General features: G+C 37.1%; 1 protein-coding gene across 4 annotated transcripts in view; it reads left to right on the top strand.

Moving 5' to 3' along the window:
- The window catches only part of SPATA17 (spermatogenesis associated 17), a 190,177-nt gene that overhangs the window by 29,557 nt on the left and 146,418 nt on the right, over window positions 1-14,202 (top strand). For all 4 annotated transcript variants that reach the window (XM_068538543.1, XM_068538541.1, XM_068538544.1 and 1 more), the window contains one exon: window positions 11,061-11,111. In XM_068538543.1, the coding sequence (XP_068394644.1) occupies window positions 11,061-11,111 (51 nt within the window). The remainder of the gene's footprint in view (window positions 1-11,060; window positions 11,112-14,202) is intronic.

Genomic DNA, 14,202 nt, shown 5'->3' with positions numbered 1-14,202 from the left:
TCCTCTCAATTCATCAGTGGATATTTTCTACATAACCATATTAAAATGATCAGAATCAGGAAACTGACATCTGTACAATACTATTATCTAATCTTTAGACTCTATTCACATTTCACTGATTTTCCCAATAATGTCATTTATAGCAAAAACATCTTTTCCAGGGTAAAAACCAGGATCTCACGTTGTACCTAGCTGTTGTTTTTCTTTAGTCACCTTTAATATGTTTGGTCTGTCTTTGCTTTTCATGACCTTGATGTTTTTGAAGAATATAGACTATTTTTCAGAGTATTCCTCAGTTTTGGTTTGGTTATGTTTCTTCATTGTTAGATTGAGGTTACGCCTTTTTTCTAGAAATACATCTCAATACATCATGTTAGGAACCATATAATGTCAGTTTGTTGCATGGCAGTTAATGCTAAATTTGATAATTTAACACACTTACACTGTAGACTTGCTATTTTTATCTGTGAGGCAATGTTTTAAGACTGGGTATATATCTTCTTCCTCATCAAAAATTTTTACCCTAGGTTTAGCATCTAATGATGGATCTTACCAGAATCAATTATTATTATATTTGTCAAATAGTGATTTTCTAATTTTGTCATTTCGTCTACGTTTATACTTGTTAGCATTTTAGCATAAGAAAGGACCTTTTTTCCTCTTTCTTCCTTTCTTCCTTCCTTTCTTTCCTCCTTCCTTTCTCTTTCTTTCTTTCTTTCTTTCATTCATCAGTTTTAACTCATGAATTCCTATTTTATTTAATGGGTTATAATAAATTATCACTAATTGATTTGGTGCTGAAATTTTCCTAGATTTGGCCAGTAAGAGCTCCTTCAAGTCAGTTTTTAATAGAATCAGATTACCTAAACAGGATGATCAAAAATTTAGTTGTTTTCTATGGAGTAATGAGCGTTTTTAGCCCTATTGTTTATTATTATTCATTAGTGGTTGGAGACCTATATCTTTGTGTAGACAAGACAGGAGAGTATACTTATGTATATGTCATTCCATGAACACTGTGACTTAACTTTCATTGCTGCTATTTCCGCTCACAAGCCACCATTCAGATGGTTATGAATTGACACCTCCTTTTAATCAAACATATAAGAGTGTATACATTTCAGTGACTATTGTCAAAATATTCAACTTTGGAATCTATATTTGTTCTAATGGTGTTGGAGTTGCTGATAAAACGTCTTTAAAAGTTCAAGTAATGAGCCACCCAAGAACATTGTTTGTTACTTTAGTGTCTCAACTAGGTTTGGTCAAAAAGAGTATTGCTCAGCATCGTCGCCAAGTTATTCTCCAGATTTGCATCTAATTATCTTTGGGCTCTTGAAAAAAATTAAAAATGGAGATTTTCCTCAGTTAGATTGGTTCTTGATGGTTTTTAAATCTATTAATCTGTAAGATATTTCAGAACAGGTCCGTTTCATTTATTTATCTGTTTTTGCCATTGAATGCACATAAGGATTCGATGAATAACATAATCTGATCTCAGTACATAATTATTGAATGAGATTAAAATAGCTGACATTGACTGGTTGACTAGTGAAAGTGAAATATTGTACTAAGCATTTTGTGTACTTAATGTATATACCAACTAAAGTCTTATACCAGTCCTGTGAATACTATCACCATTTAATAGATGAGGAATTTTAGGCTCAGAGATGGTTACTTCCCCAAGGATACACTGTTAGTGATAAGTGGAGAAAAGTTCAAACCCAATTGGGTTTGATTCCAAAACCCTTATATATAGGTCTGATAGGCAGTTTAATCTCAGTCATTATTGGAGGTTTCCCTTCTCTGGTTTATACAGAAGTCCTGTGAGACTTAAGTAGTGCCAACATAGCAGAGATTCTTACCTTTGTCGAGTCTTCATTCATAAGATGTCTATTGTCTGAGCTCCTGTGTTTGATCCTTCAGGATTCATCCTTGGAGGACTCCATGGCTACTGGGCCACATAAAGGGAAAGGGAATTTTTGCCAAAACTGATATCTTCCCTACTGCTTAGAATCCTGTCTCTTCCACAGCTGCCACCAAGTTTATCCCTAGAGTTTTAGCCACCTCTCAGAAGCAATAAGAATTCCCAGTGTCATATTTTCTTATTAGAAAAGCTAACGCCCCGCTCTTTCCCAGGCATGTGGAATATTTTCTCCGTTTTTTCTCTTTTTCTCACCTCTCCTCTTATCATCCCCGCACACCCTCCGTGTAATTTCTCAGAGCTCAGATTTTAGGGCAGCAAAGCCAGGGATGGACAGTCACATATAAATGGACTGAAGCAAAAATGCATAAAAGGACCCGCTACTTTCGTGGGTTGGGGATTGGGCCATGACTTAAGGATAGTGTTTGAATCTACATTAATTATCCTGTCACACACATAGTCCTATGGTAATTGTTGAAACCACCATTTCCAAATTTATTCTGCATAAATTTTTGTTTTCGCCTAACAGCTATATATCAATACAATAATAATAAAAATGCCATATAGTATATATTAGGCTACAAAATGAATGGTATAGTTAGCAATTATAAAACTTTAGTAACAGTTGCTGTTACTAAAATGTAGCAAAATTTTTAGCCCTGTATATAAAATAAGTACAAACAGTGCAGCTATTTTGGAAGCTGAAGAAACAGAACTGCTTGGTCTCTTTCCCTGTGGCCTCTGTTGTCATCTGAGCCACCAGAGCATGATCTGAAAGCCACTGATTTTAATTTGCTTGTCTGGGGAAGGATCACAAAAAACTGATGATATTAACTGCATGGGGGGAAGAGAACTTGAGGAATAAGCATAGGAAGTAGACTTTTTACTGTAAACTCTTTGGTAGCTTTTGAATTTTAAACACTGTGAATATATTATCTGTTAAATAAATTAATTAAAAAGGAAAGTCAATTTAAAAGGTACTCCCCCCAACAAACACACCACAGGCAAGTAATAAGCGCTCAGGTGAGAAGTTAATGCTATCTCCAAAAGTCTAAGAGGTGAGACTTGCACTGAACCTCAGGGCATCAGTAGACTGTAGCCTGGGGAGAGGGAAGGCCATTTCGGTTAGGAACAGCGTGAATGAAGGTCTGAAACTGGGAATGAGCATGGTGTAACAGGAAATGGTGCGGATGTTGATCTAGATGGCTCAGAGTATTTGAGGAGTAGCGGCAGGTTGGTAAGGAGCTGAATGTGACTTTAATAAAATAACTTCCTACATTTTTAAAGGACTTTCTTGTTTAAACACATGTTTTACATTCATTGTTTCATATTTTCCAGTAACAGTCTGTCAAGTAGAACGTGCAGGTGTTTTATCTTCATTTTATAGGTGGAGACGTGGAGGCTCAGGGTGATTAGATGATGGGCCTAAGGTTCTCAGTTCCTGATCCCTGCAGATCCATATGCTAAGTACCTACTAAAAGTCTTCTCTGGAGGTCCCTCAGTTACCCCCAATCTGTTCCTCCTTCTATATTCCTTTATTCAGGTAAATGGTACAACCATTCAGCTGGAAATCCACAGTCATCCTTGCCTCCCCACCACCTTCTTTTCCCCACCCTCTCTCTCTTATCAGTCATCAAATACTTTGCATTGTCCCTCAGAAAATCTCTTGGTTCCAACCTAAACTTGATAATTTCACTCCCATGCCCACAGTCCTCACTGTAGCATACAGCACAAAATTCATACTCTTCAACATGACATGTCACGTTTTCATAGTCTCATGATTGCTTATCTAACCTCACGTCTTGCTAAACCTGTATAAACATACTCTGGACACGTTAAACCACTTTCCATGATACACCAAGATACGCCATGCCCTACAGGTTTTTTGCAAATGCTGTTTACTCTGCCTGGAATGCCCTTCTTCACTCTGACCTGCCTCCCATTGGTCTGAATCCCTATTCATCCTTCAAAACTTTACTTAGGATTAACCTTCCGGATCTCCTGAGGCTGAGTATAGAATGGTAGGAGACTGCAGACACTAGGTGTGCCTTCCTCATGCTTTACTCCTGTAGGTGTTTATGTCACTGTGACCCATTTGTTTATTTACATCTCTTGTTTGACTGGGAGCTCCTGAGATGCAATGACTATTCTATTTATTATATCTCAAACGATCACAGTAAATGTCACATAGAAAGCCTGTAGAAATTTTTGCTAACTGGATAAATTAATAACTCACCGGGATATAAGTTGGAAGACTTAGCTATGGTCAACCTAGCCGGTGATTGGTATCCATGTGTGCCAAAAATTCTTCCCTACCCGCCTCCTCATAAAAGAATGATTCCTCCCCGTCTCATTGATTTTGGGCTAAGCCATGTGTTGTGGGCCATAGCTACAGGGAAACTTAGCCCACGTGTAATGTGAGTAAGAAATAAACTTTTTGTTTTATAAGCTAGTAAGATAGCTGCATTTTTATCTCAGCAAAGCTGATTAATGGTTGTAATGGCAACAAAAGCATGGATGTTGATAAGAAAACATTCTGAATGGGACACTCAGAGAAGCTTTTACAAAAAGATGTTGTGAGATTTTGAGTTTGTGGTGATGTTAGGACACCTCCATGTGGTGGTGTCTTGTAAGGCGATTTTGCTATCTCTCGGAAGAGTGTCTGGCACATTATAATTAGCACTCAACAAAAGCTTATTAAAGAGGACTTTTAGATGAAGAGTCAGAGCTGGAGATAAAGGTTTTAGAGCCATCATTATAAGATGGCAGGATTTTCTACCTGATGGAAAAGTATCTGAGCAGTAGAGCAGAGGGCCAAGGATTGAGGCTTGTGGAATGCATTAGTAGGATTTAGGCAGAGGAAGGGAGTTATAGGAAGATAACAGAAAAACAGAGACACAATATCACAGGAAGCAGAGGAGAAAACTGTTAGAAAACTTGGAGTTATCAACAGTCTCACGTGTGGCAAAGGTCAAACAAAGTGAACTGTGGAAAGTCAGAAGTCCTAGGATCTCTTTAGATAAGTTCTGTATTTTAGACAGCCTCCCTCAAAATTCTACTATACGAGAATATTTCTATCCAGCTTTTAAATAATTCTCACAGCAACACCAGTCAACTTATCCAGTCCTATAGTGTTATGCGTTCTCCACGGTGGTGCCCTCACTAACCCACGATAACAGAGCCATTCCAGTTTTCTTTTCTGATTTGATTCTCTTTTGCTTCCTGGTTGACTATTGTTTTCGTTTATTTTAATTTCCAATGTCCATTCAGGTCTTCCTGCTGACTTTCATGCTGCCGTATCTGGCGACATAACCCAAATTTGTCCATCGTAGGGACCGAGGACTGTTGATTCACAACCTCAAAAACCTTTCCCTGTTAGTGAGGATGTGCTCTGATTCTTCTTTTTTATTAACAATGGATTTCTAGTCACCTGGTGTGTGTGTTCAGTGCACGTGCATCCCAGACCTCCTGAATTCCTGCTATGATTTTACTGCAACCTGCGCTTCCCATTGGATACTCAAATGGTCCTACTGTTTCGGTCCCCTTCTTGTTTTCAACTGTATAATGTTCTATATAGCTTGTCCTTACCACTTTTTGCTTTATTTCATAAATGGTGAAGTGAAAATAGTTATTTCTGTAGGCGATAGTACCAGAAAAATGTTCAAATATTTCATCTGCCTCTTTCGGAAAACTAACACTTTGAGCGTTACCTGAGTGAATTCATCGATATAACCTAATAGGACAGCTGTATGCATCTTGTTATCCTTTTCAGTTTCCCCATTATATAGTTTATATGATGTTTAATATCAAGTACACTATTTTTAGTCACCACACTGTGAGAGCAGCTACCCTGATATACGTGATTAATTCTATATGCATTATTGTGAAATAAATATATATAACTGTAGTTCTAAACAGCTCAATGTTATGTTTTTAAATTGAGATCATTCGGTGAATAACATATATATGGCACCACATTAACAGAACTTGGTTAAAACTTTTTGTTAAAGTATATTAATAGCCTCTGGTAGAACTGATTAATTTATAAAGATAATTCTCATTAAAAATAGATTATTCTTCAAATTATAAAAATAATTTAATTTATTGCTGAAAAGGCTCACAATACTTATATACAACTTATCGTTTTACTGCTCTTCTCACAAAGTTTTCGTATTTGATTAGTATTTGAAAGAGTAACAATGGAAAGCAATTCTATTAACTTTAAATGGAACAAAGGATATCATCTGCTATCAAATCCCATTTTGCGTTGTCATGATAAATACCAGCAGGTTTGTTTTTGAATGGATAGTTAAAATACATAAAATTTCAGTCATTATTTTTAAAACTGATGAGATTGACACAGTTGCTTGTACGGACATTTTTATTTCTCTTCATTAGATAAATGAATGTTCCTTCTATAGCCCAACTCTCTTTATAAATCTCTTTATAAGGCTTCCAAATCAGTTATATGTTAATGAGGCAACATTTATCGCTCTTTAGTGTTAGAGCAGAAAACTGAAACATAATCTGTTTTTTCCCCTCAGGATCTGGCATTTTAAATAAATACCAAAGGCTGGATAACTTAAGACTCTGACTTTTCTAATATAAATTTAAAACTTTACTAACATATTTTCATTATAATAATATGATTTAGATTTAGTTTACTTGCTTTTAAAGATTACATTAATAATAACGGTGAAAAATAATATAATTGGCTTTTAATTTTTTGCGTGTGTGGAAGACGGAAGGTTATTTTAACAATCGGCTGTTGATAACGACCAGATTGGTATCAGTTGCCAGCGAACAAGGCAAAGCATATGCACAAAATACTCATGATTATTTGATAATAAATCATTTTAATGGTCATACTCAAAATTATGAAATGAGGATGGCACTGAAGTGGAAAATAACAAAGGCACAGGCTCCCCAGATCTGTTATCCATATGTGCATGGCTTCTAAAGTTTCCAGAGTCATCACTTTGATGCAAATATTTCCTCTGTATTGCCCAGTCTAGCAAATAAAGCCAGTTGATCTGGTCAAGTTCATATAGATGTATTACTCAAATTTATTATAAATATGTATTACTTTAAATGTTCTGTTTTTGAAAATGATTGACCGTTTGAAACTCCGGTTTTCTTGGTTTCCAACCTAAATGCTCAACAATAATGGAAAGATTAGATAATTTATGATATGTTCATTAACAAAATATCAATGTAGCCATTGTATATAAACATATGTGAAGAAGGAACTTGAAACTGAGGAGAAGGACATACCTGTACTAGATCTGTCTACTAGGTGGAAAAGCCTTTAATAGAAATTAAGCCATCAGGGATTTAAGGAGAAGAATTTGCAATCTGAGTTTAAGACTTAAGAGGAGAAACATTTCTAGTTCACAGGGTCTGGAACATGGCTATGGGAAGTGGATGTCATTGCGACTGGGAAAGGCAGGCAATAGTGAGAGCAGGTAATTGAGTGTGTTGTATATGTGAATTTGAAAAGCCTCAAGATACGGCAGGAGTTGTGGTGAAGAATAAGACCTTTAGCTTGGTGTCAAAACGTTTAGAGTGTATTATTGGAGTAGGTCAGGGGAGGCGAGGAGGGGAAAGGAGAGTGTACCTAGAGACCTGAGGACGGGTGACAACACCAAAAAGGGAGAGAGAGTGATAAATGTGAAAAGCTTGAGAGTAAACTGAGGTTTTTTGTTCTTTGGGTTTTTGTCGTGGTAGTTGTTGTTGCTTCTAAAGGAGTACTTCCTGCTGGTTTGAAATGGTTTGAAAGTGTCCACTGGAGCTGAGAGAATGCCAGCAGCTTCTTCCAGTTGCTGTTCCTTAGACTGGGGGAGAAAAGGTGGTTTCTCCTATAAATGTTAGTGAGAACAGCAGGAGACAGAGGATTTGGACAGCTAGGAAAGGATGATTAAGACATTTTAGGCAAGGGGAGTAGTAGGACATGAAGAAGAAAAGATAAAAATTTGATCAGATTGAGGTTTAAAGGAGTGGCGTGGTGGGAGATAATTGGAGAACAAAATTGGGACCTGGTGCAGTGAGCTTTGAATATCACTTGACCTCTAAGAGTGTGGTTCTAACCTATCCCCACCCCCGCCCCTGCACTGTAGTTCACCTGGTAGAAAAAACGGAAACTCAAAACATGAGACATGCTCCCATCGATATCATGGTCCAATCCCATTGAACAGCAGCCCTGTCCAAAAGGTCCACATGGATACTGACCACTCAGAAAATCGTTTTTAAAAGGAATACAACTTCCAGAAAAAATTTCAGAAGCCTTCTGAAAATTGAGCTAGGTGACATGACAAGGGCCATATGGCGAACAAGTGGTTTATTTAGTGTTCAAATGCTGTTTTTCATCCCAGGAATTCTTCCTACTCTATCTGTTGTAAATGCAACATATCAATTCTGTTTATCTTTCTCTCCCTGTTTTCTTTCTCCGCCTCCCTCTCTTTTCCCCTTCCTTCATTTAGTCAACAAATAGTTGGGAAACATCTATAATTGAGCATCATGTTTTCATTACATTGAAATTTATCATCTTTTATGCTTGATTTTCACCCCAGATCTTTAGTCTTCCTCTTTAAAATAGACTTGGTACCTTCATGATAAAATAGGAAATTAATATATAGTAAGGAAAATTTGGGGATTTTTCTCTGCTGATGAATTACTATAGTCTGTCATTCTTGGATATGTTATCAGTATTTAGTAGCTGTGATATATTTGCTTATCCAACTCCATGGAGTGGAAAAAAAAAACCTTTTAGGACAGAATCCTGGAAAATAATATTAAGAACAAGGGTTTTTATATGAATTATAATTTAACTACTCATGTAACCAAAAGAACAAATATTAGTATAACAAATAATCATCACTGCTCAGAATAGAAATATAGAGACTTAGACAGTATTTTACAAAATTTCAAAGTGTCCAATGTGTCTCATAGGTAGCTTATGGAAATGCATGATTCACATTCACAAATGATTTTTTAGTGTTTTTTAAATTTGTGGTAAAATATATATAGCATAAAATTGATCATTTTGACTATTTTTAACTGTATTGTTCAGTGACATTAAGTACATTCACATTGTTTTGCAAGTATCACCACTAACAATCTCCAAAACTTTTCCATCATTGTAAAGGGAAACTCTGTACCCAGTAAACACTAGCTCCTCCTCTTCCCCCAGTGCCTGGTAGCTACTATTCTACTTTTTGTCTCTGTGAATTCGACTAATCCAGGTACCTCATATAAGTGGATCGTACAATGTTTTCGTGGTACTTTCAGATCTGGGCGATAGACTTGAGAATCAATGTAACATCCATCTGTGCTTCACATGAGAATGATAACCTGGAATCAAAGTGCTTTCCCACCTTTTAACTATAAAATTCAAAATTCTTAGGCTCAAACCTATATCTCTTCTTTGTTCAGAATAAAATTTAACCTCTTATACCTTTTGGAATTTTACTTATAGTTAAATTACATACTTTTAGCCACAAAATGTGTAACAGTGATGATCCCTTTCCTAATGACCATCAGCTATGTCCCAAGCACCTTAAATACCTTATCTTATTTTATTCTTCACAAGAACTCCACGGAGTATGTGATGTCCCATTTTGTAAGGCTAGAAGTCAAGACTGGGTGACTTCAAGTAACTTGTTCAAGCCGCACAGTTGGTAAGAGCAACGTCAGGACCTGAACTCAGGTCTGTGGCTTGAAAGCTCGCTAATGCTCACTGCTGCTGACTGAACAGCAATATGAAAAAAGATAAGAAACAATATCTTTTTCTGAACCCAACTTTCTCAAATATATAATTTCCAATATGTTTCTTCTGTGTAAAAATATTTAATGGTTATATTTGCCTTGAAGAAGTACTCTAAGTAAATATTTTAAGTTGACCTCAAACACCAAGATTTATGCCTTGCTTGCCATAACGAAGAAAGAGAATTTAAAATGAAGTAACATCATTGTGTTCATTTGTAAATAACATATTGCAGCCAACTGTTTCCTAATTGCTCAGACTGTTGATAACTAATCCAGCCCTGCTGCTCTCCACAGACAATTTGCTTTGGATCAGATCAGGCAATTCAAACAATACTAATTACAGTGAAACCCTTTTGTATGAATTCCTGTTTGTTGCAGGGAAGAAAACCCCTGTATAAAAGGCTAAGGCACTTATCTCTGATTTTTGCTGAAACATAACACCTATTACCTAAGTTCAAGTTTATATTAGTCTGATGAGTTTTGACTGAATAAAATGGATAAAGTTGTATTTTGTGTGGAAAAAATATGTATTTCAATGTTTATTGTACTGTCATGAATTATGTTAATTGTATCTTTTTAATTGAAAGAGCAGATGTGGAAGTTTTATTTAAAGCAATATTTTCATTGAAATAAGCTATGTTGCTAAATGATTATTTACTGTCACAGAGATTCATGCATTAAAAGACAAATGTGTCTCTACAAGAAAGAAACCAAGTCTTTAGGAAGCCTTCATTATGTCAGGGGATTTGCTGTAACATGATATCATTGTATTTATGATTTTATGGTGTTAAAATGAATATTAAATGAAACAAAATTCCCAAGGATTACTCAGGAGGCAGCTAAGTACATAACATTTTGTACAGATGGTTGGAAGGCACAATTTTGCTCCATCACTGCATCCATATCCTCGAACGATTTCGACTGAAGACAGCATTTCTTTGAATTTTTCATTAAACCAGACATCTTGAAATATGAATTCCTTTTATGTTTCTGTGAGTTTTGGCTAAAAGAACCCCAGTGAATAAATCATACAATACTACATGTCACCAGCACTTGTGAATATTTCTGCTTTGTTATTCTATTCTCAGTAGAGCACCATTGATTATCAAACTCAGCGGAGAGCATTTTATGATCATATATCTCCATTAGCTCCTAGTTTGACTACCATAGATTTTTCTGGTTAAGCCTGCATTATGTATTAGGAAGCCTATCTCTTCAATACAAAGTTTGATTTCATTTTTCTAAGCATGGAACTCTTATTATGTATTATGTATAAAGATTCTTGTCTTTTATATGTAAAAATAGGCTTAGGCTGCACTGTCTTTGTGTGAAACTAAGATATATGCCATCTTTTTTTTTTCTCCATTCGCAGTTAGCATATTACACTATGAAGATGAATCTCTACAATGCAATGGCTGTCAGGGTAAATATTTCTTCACTTGTTAAACAAATGAAAAGTCAATTGTGCCCTGAATTCGCTTTTAATAAAATGAGCAAACCAGAATAATGCAAATTTGATTGATATGCTAATGGTAAAGAGAGAAAAGAGTACATAGTTAAAAAGTTAGCTGTACTAAATAGTCTTGGCAGTATTAAAAATTAGAGTAAAATGTAAAACATGTAATTATCAATGCTTATGTTTTAGAATGTTAAATATCTCTGAGCCATGACTAGAGAAAGACTGTAAATATTAATGAAGCAATGTATTAGTTTCCATATGTCATATAAAATACTGTGATAAATAGATGAGCATGGTTCTGGAATATAAGATTCCTGCCCAATACAAATCAATTAGAAATTATTCATATGATTTCACAGTAATAAAGTCAGTTTCCAGCTTAGAAGTTTTATTTCTATCATTTCTGTGTTCACTTTTATGTGTCATTTGCCTAATAGGAAGCTGAATTTAGCGATTATGAGGCTTCCTTGGTTTCTGCTGAGATTTGGGGAAGAACCGCGACAAAAGTATAATTTCTTTTGTATCAGACAATATGATTTTAGCTTAATTGTGAAGCTATTATAAATGGGGAAATTACTTAAGTGAATTTCATCAATGTCCTTAAAACCTATGTTTTAATGTTACCCTATTATATTCTCTCTCATTAATCTATTAATTCTTGCTTCTGCTAATAACGGATTTTATTTTGGGTGAAGAAAGATAGTAAAATACCTTCTGAAAGTCCTGTGTTGAACTAAGGCAAGTTGAAGTAACATTATTTTGCTGACTTACACTGCTTTGGGAAGGGACTTTCCTATGCAGATGTGAGTGTGTTGGAGCCCAACCCAGGGCAGATCTCTAGTATCTGTCTACCTCTCGGTGGTTCTGTAGTGTAAGGGAAAAAAAGAAGAGGAAGAAGTAGATCTTTTTTGCTTCTTTTCCAGAGGCAGATACTCCAGATGCACTGGGCTATATTTACCTTTCTTAGAAATCCAGTAATATAAGAAAATAATGTGGCTTTCATCTTTTAACGGGAATGCTTGAGTCTGGGAATTTAGGAGATTCTGATTCTCTGTACAGCTATGCCAAAGACTTAACCTCTGAGCCTAAAACAGTGTTAGATTTTTTTCTTTTCTGCATGCCCTTTGTCAGATACGTCTGCAAAGTAAAAAGCAATAAAAAGACGGAGGACCTAAAGCAGTTGATGGCGGGAGGCTTAGACGTCCCCATAGATCACCATAGGTCACCAAGGGAGACAGAGGCACAGGAGTCAGGGTTAGAAAAATGCATTCTCTTCTTTATTATTTAGCCCCAAATTTTGTATTGAATTCTGATCTGGCTTGAATCATTAAGATTCCTTTTACCTTGACAGGGTATATCTAAGAAACTCATATCAAACCAAGCCACTCAGAAGGCAGTGTTTTTGACTTATTCTAACATCATACTAAAAGCTACATTTCCTAACGTTACTGAACCAAACTTGGGTCCTCTTGCCCATACACAGTAAAGCCAATCTACTGACACCGGGTTGTGGTGAAGGAAAGTGGAGCATTTATTGCAGGCACCAAGCAACGGTTCCCGGTAGCTAGTGCTTAAAAGGCTGGAACTCCCTGAAGGCTTTCAGGGAAAGGTTTTTAAAGACAGAGTGAGGGAGGGGGCTTGTGGGGTGTGTGATCAGCTCGTAAACATTCTTCCGATTGGTTGGTGGTGAGGTCATCAGGAGTCAACATCATCGCCCTTCTGGTTCCAACCGGCCTGGGGTCTCCGTGCTTGCGGGCAACATACAGTTAACTTCTTCTGCTTGGTGGGGGGTTCAGTATCTGCAAAACAGCTCAAAGCATATGGCTCAGAATATTATCTATAGTCCTTGAGGAGGAACTAAAGGTCCTTAACTTTGTTTAATGGCTAAACTATTATTATTTTGTCTTGCTTGACTGTTTTCCTTTCTTTCTGCATTTTCTCATTTCTCTGATTAAACTTACTCTTTGGAACTTGGGGAAGGCCTAGGAGGCTAAAGCTTCTCTACAGACAAGAGGCAGATGGAGGGCGCGGGGTGTGGGTCAGTTCCGGGAAGGCCCCATAGGGTCCTGCTCGGTCACACCTAATAGTATTGCCCAGGGTTACCTCATCTTTGCTTAACATCAGCGGACAATGTTGAACTCTCCCTAAGTCCTGTGATCCTAGAAAACAGAAAAGTTTAAACCCCTCCCCCCCAACTCTTTTGTGTTTTGGAAACAGCTTACTGCAAAAAAATCCACCCTTCCCCATATGACTTAGCTGTGGATGGTCCCTTGTTTACCTATGACAAGGCCAGACACAGTCCCCCAAATTCCCATTTTTTTAACCTCACAAATGATTAGCTGAACTGCTTGTCTCCATCGATCAACTGGAAAAAACATGTTTATTAACCAAACTATGCTTAAGCTTCTCTCCTTCGCCTAGGTCCCTGAACTTTAGCCAGCATACGGCATTTCCTTAGTACCTCCTCTTGAGAATGGGCTTCAGGGTAAAGCATTCTCAGATCTCCTATATGATTATGCCACCCTTTTATCCCACTTCCCCACATCAGGTTCTTTCCAGCCTTGTTCACACCTTCCTATTAAAGGAAAACTCTTTTTGCCTAAGTTTCGCCATGTTTGCAAATCTTATGGTCAAAGATTCTCCTCATCGCAATAGTCCACCTCTACCCCTGCAGGAGTCACTCACCCCTTCTTTCTTGCAGTAATTCTTTCAAATCAAGTCTCTCCTTGCTAGGTCCAGGTTTTTTGTTTTTTTCTTTTAACTTTGGGTTTATTTATTTATTTATTTATTTATAGCTGTGTTGGGTCTTCGTTTCTGTGCGAGGGCTCTCTCTAGTTGTGGCAAGCGGGGGCCACTTTTCATCGCGGTGCATGGGCCTCTCACTATCGTGGCCTCTCTTGTTGCGGAGCACAGGCTCCAGACGTGCAGCCTCAGTAGTTGTGGCTCACGGGCCTAGTTGCTCCGCAGCATGTGGGATCTTCCCAGACCAGGGCTCGAACCCGTGTCCCCTGCATTGGCAGGCAGATTCTCAACCACTGTGCCATCAGGGAAGCCC

Source organism: Eschrichtius robustus, chromosome 3, assembly GCF_028021215.1.
Source record: "Eschrichtius robustus isolate mEscRob2 chromosome 3, mEscRob2.pri, whole genome shotgun sequence".
In the NCBI taxonomy this organism is placed as follows: Eukaryota; Metazoa; Chordata; class Mammalia; order Artiodactyla; family Eschrichtiidae; genus Eschrichtius; species Eschrichtius robustus.
Note: the sequence above shows the minus strand (reverse complement) of the source record. Positions and strands in the feature narration are given on the sequence as shown.